The sequence below is a fragment of the Aedes aegypti genome, chromosome 2 (genome assembly GCF_002204515.2).
Source record: "Aedes aegypti strain LVP_AGWG chromosome 2, AaegL5.0 Primary Assembly, whole genome shotgun sequence".
Classification (NCBI taxonomy): Eukaryota; Metazoa; Arthropoda; class Insecta; order Diptera; family Culicidae; genus Aedes; species Aedes aegypti.
The window spans coordinates 219,854,345-219,879,185 of record NC_035108.1 but is presented as its reverse complement, the minus strand read 5'-3'; the positions used below and the strand labels follow the sequence as shown (position 1 = coordinate 219,879,185).

At 34.3% G+C, this 24,841-nt stretch overlaps 2 protein-coding genes across 3 annotated transcripts in view; one reads left to right on the top strand and one right to left on the bottom strand.

Moving 5' to 3' along the window:
- The window catches only part of LOC5569576 (protein kintoun), a 99,526-nt gene that overhangs the window by 60,136 nt on the left and 14,549 nt on the right, over window positions 1–24,841 (bottom strand). The gene's annotated exons all lie outside the window — the stretch shown is intronic.
- Window positions 2,966–23,134, top strand: LOC110676385. Of its 2 annotated transcripts, XM_021844053.1 has the most exons (7): window positions 2,966–3,514; window positions 3,584–3,651; window positions 14,855–14,955; window positions 15,028–15,227; window positions 21,125–22,300; window positions 22,361–22,415; window positions 22,477–23,134. In XM_021844053.1, exons 3-7 carry the CDS (start codon window positions 14,856–14,858, stop codon window positions 22,767–22,769), a joined length of 1,824 nt encoding a protein of 607 aa, XP_021699745.1. In that variant the 5' UTR covers window positions 2,966–3,514; window positions 3,584–3,651; window position 14,855; the 3' UTR covers window positions 22,770–23,134. The 2 variants fall into 2 exon arrangements, with proteins under 2 accessions (XP_021699745.1, XP_021699746.1); XM_021844054.1 differs by lacking the exons at window positions 2,966–3,514; window positions 3,584–3,651 and adding an exon at window positions 13,001–14,000.

Below are 24,841 nucleotides of genomic sequence, written 5' to 3'. Positions count from 1 at the left end.
TTCTTTAGGGTTAGAGGAAGACTTCCTGAAAGTTTCAGCTCATTTGGTCGTTCCATGAGCTGGCGCAATTGAATTGAAGTTAATATGGGATTTTCAGCTCTAACATATAGGAAACAGCACATCATCTCCTGTTTGAGTCAGGAAAATTGTTGATCGCGTTCAATTGAACCCAGAGCACGATTTCTTCAATATTAGGAGGTTTTGATGCACATTAAAACAGATAAAATAGATCCGGATGAGTGTCTGGAAGTATAAATAAAAAACGTACAGAAAAAACAAACAAGGACCGTTTCATCATAGACCATGTAAAGTATCGGTTCACGGTGATGCTAATCAATAGTGTTCATTAGAAAACACTTTTGATTATTATCACCATTGCAGGGTGGCCACCAAATATCCATTTTTAAATTCCCGCTTTTTTCCCGGTTTTCCCGGTAAAATTTTCAAAGTTTTCCCGGTTTTTAATTAAGGGGCCCAAACGTAAAAGGATAATCCTTTGGTCGGTTTTCAAATGAAAATATAAAAAAACATCTACTTCAAGCATTTCAACGGTATTTTAGGTGGTTTTTCCGTCAAAGAGAAATATAATATTATTGGTAGAATATTGGCTTGTTTTTTTAGATCCCGTAAAATTTGTATGAAATGAAAAATTGCTCAAAAACTTAAAAGCCGATTTTCTCAAAACTGGGTTTTTGACACTTTGCTTAAAACCCCCTCAATTCTGCCAATAGATTTCTACTCTTGGTACTTTTGATTTACTTCGACAGAGATGACCAAGCCCATATCAACAACTAGCTGTTCCGGCAAACGTTTTATTGCCCAGAAGACCGAAGTTTATGTCTGATTTGCATTTCCCGTTTTCTCAACTTTCTCGGAGGATTTTCAAAAATATTGTTCCACACGAACACGATGAAGCACTTAAAGGAAAACAAAAGTGAAAGAATTATACGGATCGACCGTCCGTTTCCAAGTCAAGTCATGACATACAAACGCGCCAGTGATGGAAAGTGACGAACATTTCTTCTGAACTGGAACAAATACAAAACCAAACGCTCCCGAGCGTCACAGCGCTTGTTTACTCGCATTTGTCGGCTCCCGAGTAGCTGTGGCTAAAAGTAATTCGCGAACATGTTCGGAGCTGTTCAGAGTCATATTGCACTTTTGGGAAAAATGCTGTTTCCCATCCGAGATTTATGGTTTTCTAGGGCTTTTGACTACAATTAATTTGTCTGTCAAATCCATAATAAATCACACCTTGTTCGGTTACTCGCGAGTAAACGCTCCAACAGTGATGCATTTTGAACTGAACGCGAGCCAAAAGTGAACTGAACGCGTTCCTTTTTTGAACGAGAACGCAGTAAATCTCGAAAACTTATTCAAATAGTCTCAAGTCAAAAAGGGAATAAACTTACTTTATTGATCCTACGGGTTTCGCAGGCGGAATTCGACATGTTCCGCTCCTACCCAACTAGATTTGTCACTTTTAGAACGTTTAATTTCCGGATTTACAAAACGACGAAAGTAAGATTTTCAACTTTCGCAACCTAACCACTACTTTCGCCGCCCCGCTGTATACACTGAGAAAAATCCACACGTTTGATCCGTGTACTTAAAATTATGGATCGATTCATGAACGTCTATATCGATTTGTTGTGATTTTCTTACAAACCTCGTGTGTGTTACACATTCAATTCTTTAGTTTTGCTTCATGGACCGATTCATCAACCGACAACATGAATTCCATAATTTTCCACATAAGTTCCTGAAGCTTTCCATTTCAAATTCGTGTGTGTCAACCTATGGGTGCATAGATCATCATCCAACACGGATTCAGTGTGTTTAACTTATGGTTATCTTGTGTCATGCTCATCATGTTCAAGTTGGTCGATTTGAAATCGATGAGCTTGCTGTCGATTTCCGTGTTCCAAATTTCTAAATTGTTAGTGATCAACCCATAGTGAACTGAATTGCGGTCGGACCTCGTGTCGAACGACAGTCATCATCATGTTCAAAAGAGAAGAAGCAAATTCTGAAGCTGAAAGTGTTAGAGGAAAATTTGCGGATTCGTTTTTCTTTCAATTAGTGAAGATATCCGAGTGAAGATGATGAGTTCATTCTTATTTTCTATAAATGAAATGCATTACTTCCAGCATTGGATATAATGTATAGTGTTAGAGAATCGAATTCCACTAACAGATTTTCCTTGCTTTCAGCTTCGAATAAAATGAAATATGCTAATCCCGGGCTTCCCAAAATATGGATTTGCGGCGCCACGCTTGTTGCTGGCTCACTTGCTTGAAAAAAAACATTCAAGTGAGCTTGCGACAAGCAGAGGAGCCTCGAATCCATATTTTGAGGAGCAAGAGTTCTTCTACCAAATTTCTTCTTTCAGTCTCATGACATTCATGTTCTATCACACATAACTATCTAAAGGCACTACATTTCGAATTCAATAAGCAAATCAGTTGGTTTTCATGATTTAATATTTAGACATTCATGTTTGTTTCACATGACAACCTAATGTTGATACACATGTTATTATACCGTGAAGTCAATTACGAAATCCATATGGCTACCACACTCAAGTCATGTGGTTTTTCTCTTTGCGCAAATCTATAAGTAAAACACACGACCTTGACGTGTAGATTTTTCTCAGTGTAGAGAGACAAAGTGACTTAACCACGAATCAAAACAAAGCACTACTTGAGCCGATTTTACACTGGTAGAAAAACGTCGAAAGTAACTGTATGAAACGGCTTATCATTTTGTTATAATTATTTTTGTTGAAAATAATAAAAACTACCTATTTTTTGAACGCGATCTGATTGTATGCAAAATTTGAGCGATGTACACGGTGAAAAAATGTTAAAAAGGTGATTCATTTTAAAACAGTTTTAGAAGACAGGTTGTGATTCTTCTCAATTAGTTTTCTCAAAACCGTATGAAAGTTACTTACGTCGATTTGAAAAAGTAATCGAGAAATATTGAACTTTCGTGCAAAATTTTGTCAATGCCCCGTTCACTTATAAATGCACACAGAAACCTAAAACACGAAAAAATACATCAAACTATGTTGAATTCATATCATTCCAAATTGATGATACCATCGATGTTTGCTAGCATATTTTGTACACAGCAAAAAATAATGTAATATGGCCCGATGTAATGCTGACGATGTAATGGAAAATGTATGTATTCGCGAATTTCAGACACAAATTAACATCCATTTTGATGTAATATCACGTTGCATTCCAATTACATCAAAACGACACCATCATTCAGAAATACGTTGCACTTGTGTAATATTTACATATACAATACAAAAATATTACACAGATACAGCTGCAACCAAATCGTTCTGATATGCATGTGTAGTATTACACATCTTGACTGTTATATCACCCCCTAAATGTTTGCGAAATTCGATATCGGCAACACTGCAGGACTTTGTTTTGATCGTTCCACCATTTTATAATTGAGAGCGCCACACCGTGGACGATTCAAAGTTCGTTTGGTAAGCAAAATTAATGAAAAAATATTGAATTTTAACAAGTTTTAACCATACTTTGTCTTTTTTCAACAGAGCCACTAGCGTAGCAGCCTAAATAATACCTATAATTAATGGTGGTCGTCGCTATAGGGAATTTTAAGGTAAGTTTTAACCAACGTAAAATTTTCTTTTTTCTGCTTACATAGCCCATCCAGATAGTGTTAAAGACGGGAAGGAAACCGGAATCTTTTGCAAGTAGTGCAGTCTGCGAGATTTGGCTGGTGATGACGGGTTCCCTAATCCTGATTAAGGGATGCGCTTGGGGAATAACATCCTACTCCCAGTAAGGTGCAGAGCTACCAAGGCCCTTCCATGATCCACTTTGGTATGGGTTTTTTTCTCGGCCGAATGGCCTGAAACTTTGCGATAAGGAGCACTTCAATACGACACATATGGTGGCCAAAGTTTCCAAAAACCCCATTGCCGTAGTGAATTAAAAGTGTAAAGAATAGGATCCGGCTTCCTACGTTTAATTATTTTTCTTCTGACTAAAGAGTACCGTTCGGCGCCGGTTGCGTTTAATGTCGACTGGATGAAGGATCGAACCCTGAAATTCCGACGCTCGGAGAGACAGCCTCAGCATAACCAAGCAAGAGGTTGTGGGTTCGAATCCCACTAGTCGAGAACCTTTCCGGATTGGAAGTTTTCTCGAATTTCCAGGGCATACAGTATCACTATAGGTACAAATGCAATGTAATGCATTATACAATTTGTGAATGAGGACTACAGAATCTTAGGACCGATAGTAGATCTCATTTTAGAGACTTGGTTCCTATTTTAATGCAAGTCTCTAAGAAGTCTATAGGGTGCCGATGATCCAGTAATAACCGTTCGAGATTGATACAATGAATTTCAAACAAAATAGTTGATATTCACATATGTTTTTCCCTCTCGGGCCTCTATACATTTTTTAGAATACTGATTCCATCACTAAAATTTGACAAATCGACTAAACTAGAGGCGATCTTTCCGACATAAAATAGCACATGTCGTTTTATAAGTTAAATATAAGTTTGTTCAATATTTCAATCCACTGATACATTCACAACCACTGGTACCGGCACACTATTTGTGATTAAAGGACTCTCTAGTCTTTTTTAACCAAAATGGTCTCTAAAGTAACTATTTCCCTTCTTGCAGTGAAATCTGATTCGAAATATCTAATCAAGATTTTCACATGGATTACTCTGGTAAAACCTGGAAAGTAGGGAATGTCAGAAACAATGGGAAAATCAAGGCATGTTAGCTGAGGCTAGGGAAAAAATTATCAAAATTTAATTGCAATATTAAAACAAGTTATTTCAGTATAAATCTGGTGATTCTATGTATTATCGACTGAATTTTTGTAATATTATAGAAGATTAATATTTTCGTATAACTCAATTAAGACTGTTTTTTTTTTTCATCAAGCCAAAAAAAATACATAGCCAATCGTAATTTGTCTTGAGAATGTTTCTGAAATAATGCGTCAAGCATGACAATTGGCTGGTTTTCGGAGAACTACTTCATGGAAGACTCTCGTTGAGTTTGACAAACGGTTTTTAAAAGAAACGATAATTTTGGTGTACGCGTCAATAATTTCACCAAGTATCTGATAAAAAAGCATTTCGCCACGAATCCATCATTAATTCATCAGAAGTTCTATCAAAAATAAGTCAATACTTTTTCAATGAATACTTAAACTGCCGTGAATCGCAAATCAGTCCTATCTGTAAAAAGTAGGCATTGAGAAAATCGACATAAACGTTTACAAACTCGTTTTCCATACAAATATTAAAAAAAATCCAGAAGACTTGTACATGTTGAATTAAACTTTCATAGTTTGCTTTCCACTACCATATCTTCCCGAGAAAAATATGAAGATGATCAAAACACGGTTCTTTTTTGTGTTACACGATGCGGCAATCTGTAGTGGGACTGATATGCGGTTACTTTTCATTATGGAAAAATTTTACTTGCTGTTATTTCTTATTTTTTCCCAACGAATTATTTTGTATCTTTAATGCAGCTGAAAGGACATTGATAGATATGTTGAAAACTCATATCAATTCAATTTTGGCGAAAATGCAGATGGGACTGACTTGCGATTCACAGCAGTAAAGGTCCTTCAAAAACATACATCAAATATCTCACCAAGAATAATTGAAGAATCTCACTAAAAGCCCATGCAGGTTAAAAGAGAAGAATATTCTACGAATCTTCAAAGAAATCCAAACACACAATTTCTCATCAGAGATCTCACAAGGACTTTAATTATTTAGAGAGGGTCAAATTAGGAATTCGTCGTTTTCATGCGGTGAATGCCGAAAGGAGTTACCTTCAATGATCCATTGCCAAGGAAACTCTTATTGGGAATCCTCTAATAGTCTTTTCAAAGATTTGCCAAGCATATCTCAAGCAGTACGTCGAAAATTATGCTACGATTTCTCCGAAGACCTACCGAAATTTTGTTAAAAGATCCAACAAGGACCTCATAAAATGCTTAACAAGAAATACGCAAAGTGTCTTGTCAATGAATATACGCTAGGATCCTTTAAGAGATTTTGTTAGAATCTTGTAAGAACCTGCTAGATTTTTAAAAATTTCTCTTTAAAAATCTGTCAGAAATTTACTGAGAATCTAATAGAACATCCGTAGAAAAAAAAAAAAAAAAAAAACAGAAGAAAGTTGTCAATAACACGAAACAAAAATATTGCAGAGAATTATACCTAGCTGTTTACCAGTATCTGAACGATCTCTATATTTCTCACCAAAGGTTATTCATGAAGCGAAGTACAAGAATTAAATATTTTAAAGATGTTTTAGTTATATGTTTGAGATATTAGTTGAAAACATTTAACAGATTTGACTTCCAATCATTTCTGGAGTAATTTTTCAAGTAATTCTTAAAAAAATTTATTTGATGTTTCACATCAGCAATAACTACTATTCAGTTCATTTCTACACAATTTTTTTCATGGATTCAGTTTAATGTTTTTCAAGGAATGCCTCCACAAAAATATATTCATGATTTCATCCATCTATGAACATCTCCCAGTCTTACTTTGAAATTAGGTAGTTTTTCTAAGATCCTCGCAAGAGTTTATCATATCAACATACATTTTACTAGAACTTACTAGTATATACCTATACCTTATATTTGTTTTAGTGATAATTTCCGGATTGTTTTAGGGATTCCTTGGATGAAATCTTTTAGGACGTCCATGAAAAATGTCATAAAGAGACCTGCTGGACATTCTGAAGAAATCATAATATATTAAAAATTTGTAATAAATAATTAAATTCTAAAGAAAGTTTCATAAGTAAATCTAGGTTGAATTCTTGATTGGACTTGAAAGAACTTTAAAGAATCAATAAATGTATTCTTTGGGCAAATAGCTGTTTTAGTTTCTGATGAAATTCCTGGAACAAATATTGAAATTAAAAAAAAAACATACAGTGTTACGAGCAGTCCAATATTTGTAATACCCAAAAAGCATGATTTCTTCTGATAGGGTTTTCTTGTACATCATTCATTCATTTCATAGTAAACACAGTAGAATTCTGCATAATCGTAATATTTCAATACAGATGTTTAAACAAAGCTTATCCAAAAAGCTATCAGCTATAAAAATAAAATAAAATAAAAATCCGTACTTTAGATTGGGTTAATGTACACTGAAAAACATATATTCGAGCTTTTATCGGAACTTCACACATCTCATACTTTTTTGTCGCAAGATTTCCACGGCTAAATTTTTTTCCAAGGGGTTTTTAAGAAGGAATCGTAAATAATTTATTGGTACATATTTGCACTTTTTTCCATTTAGGGCTCTCTAATATTTTTCAATATTTTTAACAATTTCCCTTTACTAACAGCTAATGATTACTTCATGGGATAATAATATATCGCAAAATGATTGATTACACGATTACTATATAAGTTCTATTATTTAAGTGGTTTTCGCAAAGCTAATTGTATAAATGGCCCATGTGTATCATAAGTAGTAAAATGCATTATTTCGCCGCCATTACATTACACTTAACTAATTATCCTAAAACTAACAGCAAAATAAAATAACAGCTAAAGCTACATTGCAACCAAACTAATTGGAGTTGTAATTCGCTAAAAGATATCGAACAGTGGTTCGCAACTCTATATCGACAAATCACTTCGGGAACAGACGGCTTCTTTCGGAAGGAAAGTGGGGCCGTTGCACAGTGCTTCCAAGGGCCTAAATTCGTGATCGAAAATGTTTTGCACCAGAAAAGTTGGTTGTAGAGGTATGGTGTCTTCAGAGAAGTTGTTCGGGATGTCGAAGCCCTTCTTAAGAAAGAATTATTTTTGTGATGAATCCACCTAGCAGTGAGATAGATTTTCACTTTTTTGCAAAAGTGGAGATACAACAATAGTGTCTTCGGCAAAGTTGTAGATAATTTCACTATATGAACATTTGCTGAAGACACTTTAACTCTATCTATTGAATTTTAAGAGATATGGGTCATTTTTTGTGAACGACCCCTTAAAACTAGTTTTTTCGTTATATCTCTTTTTGAGTATTTTTGAGATTTTTTACATGTTCTACAAAGTTGTTTTAATTGATAAAATACGCATTTCTTTAGGAGACATCAAAAATGTATCTCTTATATATTCGGAGTTATATGATATTTTATGTTGAAAAATCGACTATTTCACCTTCCTCTAACATTTACAGGCGCAAATTGGGGCAACATTTTTAGCTTGCATATGAAAGAGTAACTCAATAGCTATCAAATCCATGACAACTGACACGTGGCACTGCGTTCCTTGCCTACAAAATATGTTCTGAAAAATATTGAAAAAATAAAAGTATGCGGCTTTTAATACCTTATATTTGTTTTAAATACGCCATTTTTCAGGGCTGAGTGACAATTTTCAGGTCTTTTACGCAATGATATATTTGGTTTGGCTCTTGCCTAAGATAGGATATCTTGATATCAAACGTCATACTTCTCATTTACAGTGAAAACTAGATGTATGAATACTAAGAGATAGCCTTTATTACGTAACATCAGCTCTATACTGAACGCAGTATAAAGCACATAGAATAATGTTAGTAATTTATTTTCCTTAAAACGGAAGTCATCCTATTTAAGCTTAAAATAATAATAATAGTAATAATAATAATAATAATAATAACAATAATAAAGGAAAGAATGTTTTCTTTAGTTTTGGTATTTTGCTCTTTTGTATTTACAAGAGAACATAATCTTTATAAATCTATCCATCTTTTCATATAAATGAAACTAAGTGGCGTGACATACGAACAGAATGGGTTTCAAACGGACTACCATTTGTTACCATGAACAAGCTATAATTTCGCTGTTATGTGTATTTTTAAGGTTTTAGATACTACTTTTTGAGAATGTGAAGAAGAAAATTTTAAATAAGACCTATCCACATCTCAATATTTTTGCCTATGTAGATTATTTATTTGATCCTCTCTCTCAACAATTTCTTTCTCCATAAAAAGACTATCTTTTAACTACTATTATTACATAAGTGCTCATATGATGATATGTAGTATTAGGCGAATTGATTATTTACATTATCCACTGTGCTTAAAGTGAAACATATCGGAATCTAGAGATGATCATCTCAATGGCCGACCATTTGGCATAAGGTCATTTGGCACAACCCCAATTGAAATAATGGCCATTTGTCATAACGGTCATTTCGCATAACTAGAATAAAATCCTTTCTTTCAAAATATACCTGTTCTTTATAAATGTGTTTATTTTAAATGACCATTATGCCAAATGACCGTTATGCCAAATGTCTTTTATGACAGACGGCTTGATGCCAGATGAACTTATGCCAAATGGCTTTATGCCAAATGACCCAGACCCATGAAAGATTACGTATTTAAAAAATACACGGTATTAAAAGCTGCATACTTTTAATTTTTCAACATTTCACGGAACATATTTTGTAGTCAAGGAAAGCAGTGCCACGTGTCAGTTACCATGGATTTGATAGTTATTAAGTTACTCTTTTATATGCAAGCTAAAAATGTTGCCCCAATTTGCCCCTGTAAATGTTAGAGGAAGGTGAAATAGTCGATTTTTCAACATAAAATATCATATAACTCCGAACATATAAGAGATACATTTTTGATGTCTCCTAAAGAAATGCGTATTTTATCAATTAAAACAACTTTGTAGAACATGTAAAAAATCTCAAAAATACCCAGAAAGAGATATAACGAAAAAACTAGTTTTAAGGGGTCGTTCACAACAAATGACCCATATCTCTTAAAATTCAATAGATAGAGCTAAAGTGTCTTCAGCAAATTTTCATGTAGTGAAATTATCTACAACTTTGCCGAAGACACTATTGCTGTATCTCCACTTTTGCAAAAAAGTGAAAATCTATCTCACTTCTAGGTGGATTCATCACAAAAATAATTCTTTCTTAAGAAGGGCTTCAACATCCCGAACAACTTCTCTGAAGACACCATACCTGTAAAACCAACTTTTCTTGTGCAAAACATTTTCGATCACGAATTTAGGCCCTTGGAAGCACTGTGCGTTGGGCTGGAGATAAACTAGCCCAGGGCTAAAAATCTCGTAATAAAGATAGAAAAAAAGGTCTCGGAAACTGAACATTAAATTAGAATTACTCATAAATATGACATGAGATGGCAACTTCCAATAGCGTTATGATCTCTTTTTGGTCCCCTGTCGTTTTTGTTTTAATTTTTTATTAGTATCATAACAAACATTACGTTCATTTCTTATATCTAGGTGTTCTGTGTTAAGCAACACAATCATCCTAATTTAGTAAAACTAAAGTAAGTATTTATTAACATTTTGTTAACAACATATTACATTTAATTCGCCGTAGTAGTTCAGAATTTTTACGGGTGAGTTGATTGGTGAAATCAACTGTGCTTATAAGAGAGAAAACAAAAACGTTTTCCAAACTAAGTTAACCTTAATATAGAAATTTATAACCCATTAATCGTGGCAATAGAAGATTGCATCGATTTTTGTCTAAAATTCTTAATTATTGCATTTGACATTTGTTCCAATGTTTCAACAGAAACTGCAGAACTTTCTTTCTGGTATTACAACAGCTAGTCCATATTGGTACAGCATACAACATGGCTGGCCTGAAAATTTGTTTGAAGATTAAAAGCTTGTCCTCAATACAAAGTTGTGATTTTGTGTTAATAAGTGGATTTTAAAATATTTGTTACATTTGGTTTGAATGCCTTCAATGTGATTTTTAAAAGTTATTTTTTTATCTAGCATGAGCCGTAGATACTTAACTTCCTCTGCCCATTTTTTTGGAACCCCACTCATTGTGACAACATGTCTACTTGAAATTTTCAAATGAATAGCTTTTGGTTTATTTGGGAATATTATTAGTTGAGTTTTGGAAGCATTTTCGTAATAGAAATTTCTTCGACTTCCCTGGGCATGACGTGTCGTCGTGCTTGCCACACGATATACGAATGCAAAAATGGCAACTTTGGCAATGAAACCTCTCAGTTAATAACTGTGGAAATACTCATATGAACACTAAGCTGAGAAGCAGGCTTTGTCCCAGTGAGGACGGTAATGCTAAGAAGAAGCAGAAGACATGTTTATTTAGGCAAAGCATAGCTTGATCCGAAAAGTTCAGTTAATATATAATGATAAGCTTATATTGATTTTGTTATCAAAAAGATATTTATTATATATATATATATATATATATATATATATATATATATATATATATATATATATACACCTATATCTACATTTTATTTTGTGTTTTTTTCAGACACGATGGATATCACTTGTAAATTTTGTTGGTCAAAATTTAGCAATGTAGGAGTTTATCAAAGACACATGCGCATCCACAGATTCAACTCTACTTTTGTGTGCGGTCTGCAGGGCTGTAATATTACGTTAAAAAAATATCCTACTTTCATATCACACTTGAGACGTTCGCACTTGCATGCACCAAGCACAAGTAGTTTTGAGTACAAATGTACTGCTCTTCAATGTATGTTTTCGCACGAAAGTTTTGATGTTATTACTAAACATCTCAAAGATCATTTGGCAGAAGGTGTTCCAGTGTATTGCCCCCTAAAATGCAGGATAAAACCGTTTAAAACTTGTAACGCGTTGAAAATACACAATATATACTATCATCGAACCATCAAACATTTCAACGAATCGGTAGGCAGGGTTGAATCGTGCAGTACAACCAATTTATCAGAATCCAAGAGCACAAATGAATCGAATACAACATTAGTCGAAAACGAGCACATTTCAAATGCAGCGAAATCTTTTGGAGTTATGTTTTTAAAATTACTGTGTAAACACCACGTCACGAGCGCTGCGGTCCAACAAATTGTTGACGCTATGGTAGAGCTTACATCATCCCAAGAAGATTGGAATCGTCACAAAATTTCTGTAATTTCGCAAAAATTCCAGTTATCGGAATATGAAAGTAATGAAATTTTACAGGACTTTGGATCAGAAACTGTTAGTACCATTTTATTCAATCCAGATAATGGAATGTTTCGCTCCGAACATATGCGCCAAAAATATTTTAAAGAGAATTTTTGCTATGTACAACCAGTAGAAATAGAAATTTCACCCAACAGTGGCCGTTACATTTACTATGTACCTATTTTAAAAACCTTGGAATCATTGTTTAACGGAGGATTAAGATTGACGCCATCAACTTTAACGTCCAACAACGGTTTCATGACAAACTATACAGATGGTCTTCGATTTTCAACAACTAGATTATGCCGAGAAGCTAACAGTGTACACATATTCTTATATCAAGATGGATTTGGAACTGTAAATCCATTAGGTGATGCAAAGATGCGTCATAAAATGGTTGGAGTATATTTTACCATTGGAAACATGCATCCAGCTCTGAGGGCAAAGGCAGACAACAATTTTTTAGCCCTATTGTGTTTTGAAAAAGACTTGAAAAAGTATGGAGTGGATTCTATCTTCAAGGTACTTATCGACGACATGAAAGTATTGGAAACGAAAGGACTACGAGTAATTATTGATAAATGTGATGTAATGGTACATGGTACAATATTTGCACTGCTTGGTGATAACCTAGGTAACAATAATATTCAGTCATCAAATGCGAAATGATACAATGTATTTTTCTTAGGTACACATCAAATGGCTGGCTTAGTCGAAAATTTCTCAACGCACCAATATTTTTCACGGTACTGCTACACGACCTTGAGCGACTTTCGGCGCACTCCCTTACAAGACTGTGAAATGAGGCATCAAGATACCTATGAACAGGATCTATTAGGCTGCTTAAACAGCGGGAAACCGACTAGAGGCGTTAAGACTTCCACTATTTTTAATGATCTTCAATATTTCCAACTATTTGAACTTGGGATGCCACCTTGTTTAGCCCATGACTTATTTCTTGGTTGTTTCAATTATGACACCATGCTAGTGTTTCGACGGTTCATCAGAAATAAGCTCGTTGGAGAGAAATATCTACAAAGCAGACTAAATTACCTCTTAAAGAAGTTTGAGCTGAACTCTAAGATTAGCCTCAATTTGAACAAGAAATGTGTCACCAGCAAAGCAATAGATGTTTGGCATATGATCCAAATAATACCATTATTGCTGCTCAAACTAACACGTCTGCACGAGGATCCTGCATTCAAGCTCATCATAATGTTGAAGAACATCACTGATATTGTGACTGCCCCTTTGATTTCTTCAAGACAAGTTGCAATGCTCAAACTTGAAATTAGTCACTATTTAGAAATCAGATCATCGCTTTTTATGTCTCCTTTGCGACCAAAACATCACTACCTTTCACATTACCATCATCTTATCCTCCAGTATGGCCCACTTATGCAATTTAGTACTTTGAGCGGTGAGCGGAAGCATTCATACTTCAAAACAGCATTGCGGCATGCAGGAAATTATAAAAATGTCTTGAAGCTTTGTAGTGAAAGACATCAGTACTTGCAAGCTTATTTAAGTGCGGATAAGCAGAGATTCAACGAAAAAATCATCTACGAAGGAACCATGCGTACCTGCGAAGATTTGAATAAAAATGAAAAGCAACTTATGGAACTGTTTAATTGTTATGGAGAAAACTTCAAGTACACAGATTCTGGTATTTGCTTGGGTACGACAATCAAAGTTGGATACTGTTTATTCATGGAGCATGATGAGTTCGAGGATTTATTCTACATAATTATGATACATGGTATCATTTTAAACGATACTACCGACGACATTTTTGTTTATGGAGATAAAATAAGTGCATCATACTTCACGGAGATGGGAATCCCAGTTGTTCAGGATCATAGTACCGAAGATGTAAACTGCGTTAATTTGAAAGACCTTCCCGATATCACTCCGCTGAAGTTATACAGATGTCAAGAAAATACTTATCTGTTCAATAGTCATGCAATTCCTAGAAAATAAGGTAAGTTAGTGCTCATTGATTACTAGAGAAAATTATAATAAATATCGATACTATGCTTCAACTGGCATTCATTTCTTTCCGTTACATATTTTTTCCGTTACATATGATTGACATCTGAAATATGCATATTTAAGTTCTTTGATTGACAGTGACTACCTATACAAACAAGTCACATGAATCTGCTCGTTTTGTAAAATAAGCTCCTAAGTTTGTATGTGGTTTCTATCGTATATTCGAATTTGTTGTGTCAACGGTAGTTTTAGAGAGCACGAAAGTGTGAAGTTAATTTGTCTGTGTTTTAAAAAAAGGTTAGTGTTCTAAACTTAAATACAAAGAAAAAAAAATATATTGGAAAAAATCAACCCATATTGCCCCGAATGGCTTTTCAAATTTGATGATTTTAGAATTTATTATTATTATTATGTATTAACGACACTTTACCCTCATCAGGGCATTCGTGTCGGATGATTTTAGAATGATGATGTTTGACTTCACAATTTAATCTATTTGCAGGAAGTGTTTATTAATACTAATAACTTCCAAGTGTAGTGAAAAAATAATTAAATTTTTAGATTATATGAGATAGTTTTATAATCTAAAATAGACTATATTACCCCATCGGTGAAAAATCGACTTGAAAAATTACAAATCTTGAAAAATCATCCATTCATTCGTAAACTTTATAAGACAACGGAAATCGTGCGAATCTAGTGTATTGGAATCATAAAAATCCTAAGATTCCATAATATTATTAGCACTTTTATCGATTTTAATTTAAGGTAGCCAAACTGCCCCACGTTGCCTTATACGTTACTTTGTTCTAACTATGTATTCAATCATTATTTTGTTTTCAGCATGTGTTCTACGATGTCCCGACTTATACGTATAGGTGATTCCCAAAGAAGGAAATCGTTTGTTAAATGTTGCCCCACTGTTGCAAATGTTTTAGAAAAAGGTATATACTGGTATATATTTTATAACAATATTTTTTTATCAAAGGTATTGATAATCGTCTTTCCCCACACAGGTCGTTCACATTTTGAAAAAGAACTCACAAGCATCGTTTTGGAAGCAGATGGATCCATGATCGTGGAAGATGAAGTGCTGGATTTGTTGTCATCAGAGGGATTGAGTTTCATGTTGCTGGGAAATTCCGAGGAATGGAGCGAGAAAAACACGACGACGAGCGTTGACGAGAATAAGAAACATGACATTCAGCAAACTCAGGTAAAACATTTTTAAAATAGAAGGATGTTTAGATTAATCCTGGTATACTTAGCACAAGCTAGAATTAGTGTTAAGATTCAAATACCTGTTCAAATGCGTTACCACAAAGCTACCACCGCGCCGACCTAGGAAAGGTAATCAATCTTTGACTTCGCCTTCCTTTCAAAAAATCCTACAGCGTTTGGCGCTCCTACAAACGCACACAGTAATACAATGATTTTCAGAAATTATATGTTGTACGCAGTTCGGTACGATTTTTTTCTGTTATCCTCATGTGGCTTTTTACTTTGTTTTTACGCAATCAGGTTCAAAATTAGACTTGTACTATTCAGTAGATTTTAAATTTTTAGGCATCTGGAACAACCCGGAAATTTGAAGTGATTTTGAATGAGTTCAATAGCTTGAACTACTATATTCATAAGCAGTAAGTTTGTCACATTTTTATTTTAAAAATTTCGTACTACCAAGTTGAATGTATTAGGTAAGTAATGCTAGTGAATGCCATTTAATTACCTCCAGTAATATCGTTTTTAAAGACACATAACAACTAACTTTATCTATTTAAAAGTCAATAAATTATAATTAAAATTTGAAACACGTTTAGATTTCTGCTAGTAAAAATATCATGACTTTTCGAGCATTCAGTTGTTTATTAACAAGTTAACAGATAAAGCGCGCAATTCAAACGCAATATCAAAATTCAAGTCCCTCCCCTTGGTTATGCGACCTTGCCGCGATGAGAGGACATAATCCATTAGCCCATATGACGGAAACCAAAGGCGTAACCTGTAGTGGTGGTATCACATTTTGGCATTTTTTTGCTTAAAGCCGCGTCATAATTCATATGGCATAGACGCACTAATATCTCGGATGTGATCCAACGGACATTCTGCGTCATTGATAGAATTGATGCCCATTTCAAATAATTAATCTATTCGAAGTGGACATTAATACTATTGGGGTGATGACCAGTTTGCCTTTTGCTAACCAGAATGATCCGTAGCCACTCTTACTGTTAGCTAGCTAGACACATCGTTGTCAAATTCGACGTAGGGAATATTACTCTGAGGAAAATGACTAGTAGATTCACTGAGTACAAATAAGTGGCGACAATCTTATTTTAATATGGTTTTTACATTGCCATAAAAAGAAATACCTCTTTTGTAACAACGGTATAAATAATCTAATTCCAGCTTCATTTTCGCAAAATTTTCAAGTAGGAAAGTAGGCGTTGTGAAGCATTGCATTTGCCACCGAAAAGTGAATCTTGTAGGAGACTGTTATAGAAGCCTAAGGTAACTTTACTCTTAAATATTCACTATTAAAATTACTATGGAAAGTTAGACGCTGAGATCGATCATTAGGGTTCACTTGCTAGGTTCGAGAAATTGTTGAACAAACAAGGAAAGTGATTTATTTCTTTAAGGATATATGAACGTAATGACCAATAAATACTTTCAACAATGAAAAATGAAATTAACTAGAACTACTACTAAACAGCCTAATTTTGTTAAGACTTCACAACAAATGACATTTAAGCCTTCAATCTTACGTAAAAGACAGGAGTAATCAGAATAGCACTTAAATGACAAATTATTCAAAACCATTTTGACTAGATAGGGTGCCGGTACCAATGGTTGTAATGTACCAGTAGGTTGGACTATGGAATAAAACCTCGCATACTCTGAGATAACGCCCTAAAAGCCATTGGTAACCACGTATGTAGCTCGTTGTTTCTGAGCAAATGAAAAAATAAGCATCCAAACCCGTGATGTTGGCAGGTAGATAATGATCTTTTCTTCCCTATAGTGTTGGTCAATAACATGAAAATACATTCAAATGCTCAGAAACAACCAGCACATGGTTACCAATGGCTTTTAGGGCGAGATCAGAAGTTATGCGAGAAACGTACATTTTTCGATAAAAACGATAGGTGTTATTTTTGGTGGATAGATCGCCTCTAATTCAGTTGATTTGCCAAATTTCAACTTTTTATTCTATCCAACAGTCATATAAATAATTAAGTTACGCAAAAAATTAGCTCCCTTGCACCAATAGGTGCCGTTGTGTTCCAGTAGTGGATCAACGGATGGAAGCAGTTTTTAAAATGGATGTATAAAAATGAAGAAAAGTCCCAGAGATGATCTTTATGCTTCATTCAAAAGATATTAGTTGCTGTTCCGAGGGAAAAATGTTAAAGCTATGTAAAAATTTACCATTTTGTTTAAAATTCCTTGTATCATTACCGAACGCCTACTACTGTAGAACTAGCGCAACTACTAGAACACGTGTACCAATAGTGGCTCAAAGAAATTTATGTTAAAAATTAGTTTTTTCACTCTTTTTATATTTTTCCCATATAGTAGAAGTTGAAATCTTTCTGTTGACACCAAAAGATCTATGTTAAGGCTTTTCGTTATTTCGTTGATTTTTCAAAGCTTAGGTAGTCCACTAATGGCACCGGCATCCTAGTATTAGTAATGACACTACTACACTATTTCAAACAAATTCTGATGGAGCTGCTGATTTCCACAATGCTTCCTTTTCTCAGAAGCAAGGGAATATGGGTATTTTTCAAAAACTATCACGTCACAATACTAATAAAAAACAGTGGTCATGTGGGCACCATAGCCTTGTCCGTCTGTGTATTGGTTCTGGTAGAGGGGAAACTTGGCAAAAGCCAGACCGAGGGTTCAGCCTTGACAAGTTAAGCTGTCAGGCAGCTCCAACTGAATACCATACAAAAAAATATAAAAATTCAAGTAAGCTTGGATTCTGGTTGTTCTTCAAGAACGCGAATGTTGCAAATTAGCTAAATCTGAAACATTTGGTGCTGCGAAGGTATGTCAACATACACCCGATTCTATTTTTGCACGGAGGAATTTCAAAAACCGTGTACAAAAAGTAACACTATTTCTCGACGTTTCATGTAAAAATAAGGCGGAAAAAAAATGCATGGAAACTTTTTTTGCACGGCCGTGTAAAAAAATCCGTGCAAAAAAAGAGTTGGGTATATTCAGATAATCGCATTTCGTGGTTTTCTTGTAGAGCACAATATCAATAAATATTTTCTAATTTTTGTTTGTAATAGAATGAACTCTTCCCTACTCGTTTTTTCTCAATTATTAATGTGTGCCACTCGTTCTGATATTTAAAAGGGATCTTCCTCAATCACACAAGCAAGAAAAAAAAAACTTCTCTGTGCTTCTTAATTTGCCGAAAAAATATATTCTTCCGTCTCCTTGCTTACATAAAAATATCAAGCTGAGAAAAAGTTATAGTCAAATTTCTAAGGACATGTTTAATAAACAAAAAATATTATTATGTATCCGGTAGTAACCAAGACCAACATTTATTTATAATTCTTGTTTTCTCGGGCCCCGTGCGTCGCAGCTAATATGTGAATAGTGCGCTGTGTTCATAAAAATCATAAGAATGCAGCGCCACACTAAAAAACTGATTTCAAAATGCGGCGAGTTGAGGCGCGTCGCGAGTCTCACTGGCGCGATCCGGTTTGGTGGCGGTGCGACAATATTTTCATGCCGTCAAACAGTTCATGTGCAATACACATTCCATACATTGTATTTTTTATTAAACATGAATGTTTTCAGAGAATAAGCGAATGAGAATAAGCGGGTGTCCATTTCGCCCCGTGTATTGTGCCTCTTCTCCCCATACAAGTTGATGCCTTGTAAATAGATTTTCCACTTACTTTCACTGATGATGCATCACTTCGATCAAATTGTTTCGTATTTTTATCATGACCGTTTTCCACCCTGTTTTCGCGATTTGTCGTTAAAAAAATTATTGTCTTAGATATATTTGTGAACAATAAAAATCAAGCCACTAGAGTTTGTATCCCTTGACAGATATGCGTCTGACTCAACTGTACACGACACTGAAGACGGCCGTACAGTTGAGGTCGAAGTACGCGAAAGGATACAAACTGTAGTGGAATTAAATAGAATGATACTAAATTATATTTCATTTATTTATTCCACTAAACAGCTTGAAGATTAATTATAAAAAATCTGTTGTTTGAATAAGTGGTATGGAACTTTTAACCCAATAATTTGCTACTTTGCGTTATTTCTTAATTAAATCTTTCACAAAAAGGCACAAAACCTCTTTATCTTTTCAAATATCGTTATAATATAATATTTATTGAATAAAGGCTCTCCCCGTATCGATCCATAACGGACCGAAATCTTCCAAGTTCCGTCATTATGAATGTACAAAAGCAGCACGTATCCAGGAAGCCAATCAATTAGATGGGATGAAAGGAAAAATAATAATAAAAAAAATAAACTAGCAATATTATAAACGATAAGAAATTTCATTCAAATATTTATATTACATGTTTATGAAAGGGAATGAAATGCTATCTATAAATTTATCTGTAGGTGCATTAAAACGAGAACGTTAAAAGACAATATGATCTATCTATTCATGTGATTTATGACATTCACAAATATTTGAATCTAAGGTCATAATTCAAAATAAAAACAAAATAAAATATATAAAATATTCATAATAGTTAATAACACGTTTATATATCGGTCCACGAAAATCATTAAATTTTGCCAATAAATCAGCTTGTTCATTACCATAAATGTGCTGGTACCCAAACAAATTTACTAACAACTCCTATGACGGGTTTCGATATTAAAACTTAATTCAGGCAATTCAAAGCTTGAAGACATCTCAGGCTATCTGAGCATACCATAAATATATCAGGTGTATAATTTTTGATCAAATCGGTGAAAAAATCTGATCATTGTCTAGCCCCCAATAAATTTACGTTTAAATAATAAATGGGCATAACGGGAATAAGCATGACAAGGAATTTGTTTGAATTCTTCAAGCAAAGAAAAATCTACACATGGTTGAAAAGAATGGACATCCATCTATATTCATGAAAATGTGAAGATAAATTTGGAATAATATTTTGTGCAAAACAATAAATAAATGAATTCAACCCAAGTAACTAAAAAGGGACTCTACCAGCCCTGCTGAGATCAATTTCTAGAAATTCTTAGACTAACTCATTTTAAGAAAATACCTATAGGAAGCTCCTTGGAGAGCTTTAAAATAAAACTCATCGTGCAAAACTTTGGAAAATTCCTTGTATTTATTGACATTGAAAATTCCCAAAACAATACACGAAGGAATGCTTAGAAAAAAAAGCTTAATATGATTGTAAAGAATTTAGAAAACGAATTTCTGGATTTGTTCATAAAATTAATCGCGTTAAGGACTAACATAACGTTTGAATAATATTTGTTGGTATAGTTCAATCAAAACCATAAATCAATCGGTGGAAGGCCATTCATATAATTCGCTGCGAAGTTCTGATAGTGTGAATTATGATTAGTTTCAGGCAAAGAAGCCTGTCGTATTCCAACCAGCAAATCCCCGCTGTAATAAGGAGCATCTCTGAGAAAAAAGTCATACAAATCGATTGAGTAGTCTCCAATAAAAATTACAAAATAATAATTTTTGAAGTTTTCAAGACCTTTTTACGTCCGGAGTGGTACAAAAACATTGAAGCTCATTACTCTAGAAATGTTGCACCAATTTGTTTCATTGTTTCACAAACTACTCTATTCTAAGTATTGTTTCGAACAGCGAATAACCGAACGTAATAAAAAATCTATAGAGATATTTACGTGGGTTTTGCTTACGCGTCGGTCCCCTTATGAATATCGGAATATCTTCGAATCTATATGACTCATTGAGAATAGACGCATATTCTAAAAAAGGAGTTTTTTAGAACTTGTGGAAAAATGGTGCAAAACTATATAAAAATATCGATTTTATTATTTTTTTTTTTTGTGAAAGAACGATGCTGCTAGTAGAGAGGTTAATATATCTTACTTTCTATGCATTACTTTCAGACTTTCCAAGAGCCGTCCCGTTCATCGAGTGTTATGGATTCTACGTTATCCTCGATAGCCTCAATAGAACTAGCGGAATGTGACGCTGTGTTTGGCAATGTATCAAATGTGTCTACACTGGAAGATCCATTGGCTCTACCGAATTTGTCATGTGGTGACAAACGGAAACTGGCCGATTCTGTTGAAGAAACTTCGAACAAACGTACTAAGGACATATCCACGGAAACATTGGTTACATGTAATGTCTCTGAAATTGAGGAAGATAAGTCATCGTTGCAAGAAATGGAAACAGATTCGCAGGAGAAAGAGATATCATCTAAAACCGTTGATCAAAATCGCGTTCCGAGAATACAACAATCGATTAAACACGACCTTTCCGCGCCGCTGAAATTGGCTAACTTTCAAATCAATTGGAAAATCCTACCAAGCGATGTAATGCACCAACTTCAAGGCCATGAACCAAGTGCTGGATATCGTGGCATATCCGAAACCAACTATAATCGCCTGGTCGATCATGTAACTGCACAACTCCGAACAATTACCACGAAGATTCCGTTCAGCATCTTCAAGAAACACGCACTAAAGATAACGACGGAATATTCAGTTCTTCGAGATTACAATGACGATGGAGACGTAATCGGTGATGGATCCAACAGTTTGGCTGACAAACTAAGAAATCACAATTCCTATTTAAATAGAACCCGCAGGACCGAAAAACAAACTACTCATAATAAGGGTTGTTCCAACCGTCAATGTAAAGCAGGGATAAGAGAGGAATACTACAAATCTGGAAAAACATATTGTAGTAAGGAACACTTGATGCTATTATCTCGGAATAATCCCGAATCTATGCAGTTGAATGACGAGGTGCTTACTAGTACTGAAGCCTTCATTCGATATAAAATTGACAGCTCGATGACAATCGAAAAGTTGTGTCAAGAAATACCTATGATTCGGCGGAATGAGCTATTGAATTACCATTTTTTCAAAGGTACAGGGGTTGATGCAGAAACCTTCACCACCAACTTCGCAAAGAAAAGGACAAAATTAATAAAAGTTGCCAAAGTGTACAAAAAATCTCTAAATATTACGTCCAGTGCGAGTGATTTAGAGATTCTTGAAGGAGTGGCCAAACTTTTACACGAAGACTTTTCATGTCTCATACACGAGCTGGAGGTAAATGAAATAAGTTCATTAGAAATACTGAGTAACTATTTTCATCTTATTTATTCACAGAACACCGATGAAAATTTGCATCTCGATGATGTTTTCCCTTCAATTATTATCAGAAGTACGTTCGTCACCTAAATGGTTCGTAGAATCGATAATCGAAGTTTAATTATTATTTTTAGATGACCAGTTTTTCATTTATGCCGACCACGAGCTGGTGACTACTGGCGTCAACACCATCATCCGAGCAGTTCAACAACTATTGGTTGTGTACTTTGTGTATTTTTTTAAATACCCAAAGCAAATTTCTAAAACCTTGGAATTTCTTCAAATGTACCTTTTGAAAATTTATCCGGAGCATGGTACGCGATCCATGGCTACTATTGTTGGTGGGCAACAACGTATGGTTGCTTCTTTAATATCCAAAATTACAAAATTGGAGTGGAAAAACCAATTGGTCGAAAATGAACGATAAACACGTCTGAGCTAGCCTCAAGTCCGATCCAACGAAAGGAATTCTGATATCCTATCAATCTATAAAGCTGAGAAATTTAATAAAATGATACAAACACGTTTCTGCACGGATAATCGATGAGAGAATAAAGTATTGCTCCTAATGGACACGATAGAATGTTTTTTTCTTTTATGATTTAGCAATAGAAATGGTTATTTATCCGAAACAAACAAAATTTATCCGAAACAAACAAAATTTGTGTTGCATGTCTAATAACGTTTAGAAAAATATGGTTGTTTGAATTGCTTTTTATTCTTTTTTGTGCTAAATGAATCTAAGTGTATCTTTATGTGAGTACACGCTTATACAATATTGGACAGTACATTTGCAACTTTCTCGATTTTCCATAAACAAGATGATCAACTTTGGAAGACTGGATCTCAGTTATTTATGGATCGATTTTAATTTTCACAAAACGTAAGACATAAATTGAATTTAAACATATAATTCTAAGTGATTTTTTTTATCCAAAAAAACGCTTAAAAATAAATGTTGAAATTCAAGTCATGTCTGACGTGCTGTGAAAATTTCATTAATATCGGTCCATAAATAACTGAAATCTACCAAAGTTGATCATTTTGTATGAAAAATCACAAAACTTGCAAAAGTTTTGTCTAATACTGTAAATATTAAGAGCCTTAAAGAATAAAAAGCAATTCAATCAATCATCGAGCATTTATTTTATTTTTAATTTGCTTTGTTTACATAGATTTCCTATTACATCCATGTAATTACATCGTACATCGTACGTCGCATTCATTACATCGAACATATTACATCGTTCTTTTTCATCACATCAATAGCCCTCGAGTACGTCGGACTGTGTAATATTATACAATCGAGGGAATGAGTTGGTTGCAGCAGTTTCGATGTAATATTCAACAACTTTTTTTGCTGTGTATGACTTTCGCATGGAAATGTGTCGTTATGAGCCTTGGGAACAATAATCTTTCCGCGTTCATTTTTCAGCTCTCATGGGTTCAATTTTTTGAACTGATCAATGTTCAAGCCTACTTGATCCCTCGTTCAAATATTTGATCTGGAACGCAAACTGAACGCGTTCAAATGCAAAACTGCGCTCCCGAGCTTGTTGCTACTTCTTTTGACATGTTCTCCCGAGCCAGTTCTCGAGTCTGTGATGTTTGTTATGCATTGGTATACACTCGTGTGCTGCTTCGTGATGCGAAGTTTTCCAGCACTGAACGCCATTCGATTTTCATTTATATGCATCTTTTGTGTATCTTATTACCCAATTTAAAAGTATTTTATTTTTTTTCCTTCATAATAATAATAAAGAGTTCACTAAAGCAAATAAGTTTAAGCTGATGATGAAATAAAGCCTTTTATGTTGAAGCATGTATTTCATTACTTATTCAATTTTTAGTCGATTAGATAACTAATGAAACATTAGAAGCTTTCACAAATAAAGCATTGTTTTCAAGAATATTCGGATTAAATTTTATGGATTTTTTATTCAGTAACTTAACTTCAGACAGTTTTGAATGCAATATGATTGTAAGCTTAATCCTTCTGCAAGATAAGTTAGAGAAAAATTCATGCCCTGATAGTAAGACAAAGAAAATCATAAAATATTTCGATGCATTGCCAACAAATTTGAAACATTTTTCTAAAAACTTTTGCGTAGCAAAGTAGATTGTTGCTACAAGTACCATGCCCACACAGTTACGGATCACCCACAGTGACGGATCACTTTGGCGTTCAACATCGGATAACTCGCTCAAAACATAAATGTTGACGAAAAACATATTTTTCCCATGTTATTCTAGTTGTCTTCTACCATTAGTAATGTTAAGCACAACATTCAACCGCTAAATAGCGGTGTTTTTGACAACTGTTTAGTTGGTACCACACAGCTATCATTATATGGTGGTTTTCTGTAAGAAGTGCCGTCAGCATTCATAAGCTCCCACAGGTGGTGAAATTCAAATGTTATAGCATGTTTTATGCTCGTTCGCTTCGATTTAGTATGAATTCATCTTTGGAAAACATTTTACATGAATTTTTATTTAAAA

Coding starts and splice junctions, on each gene's coding strand:
- LOC110676385 (XM_021844053.1), top strand. CDS start 14,856: ATGTGTTCTACGATGTCCCGACTTATACGTATAGGTGATTCCCAAAGA. Junction 14,956..15,027: donor TGCAAATGTTTTAGAAAAAG/GTATATACTGGT, acceptor TTCCCCACACAG/GTCGTTCACATTTTGAAAAA. Junction 22,416..22,476: donor CCCTTCAATTATTATCAGAA/GTACGTTCGTCA, acceptor TATTATTTTTAG/ATGACCAGTTTTTCATTTAT.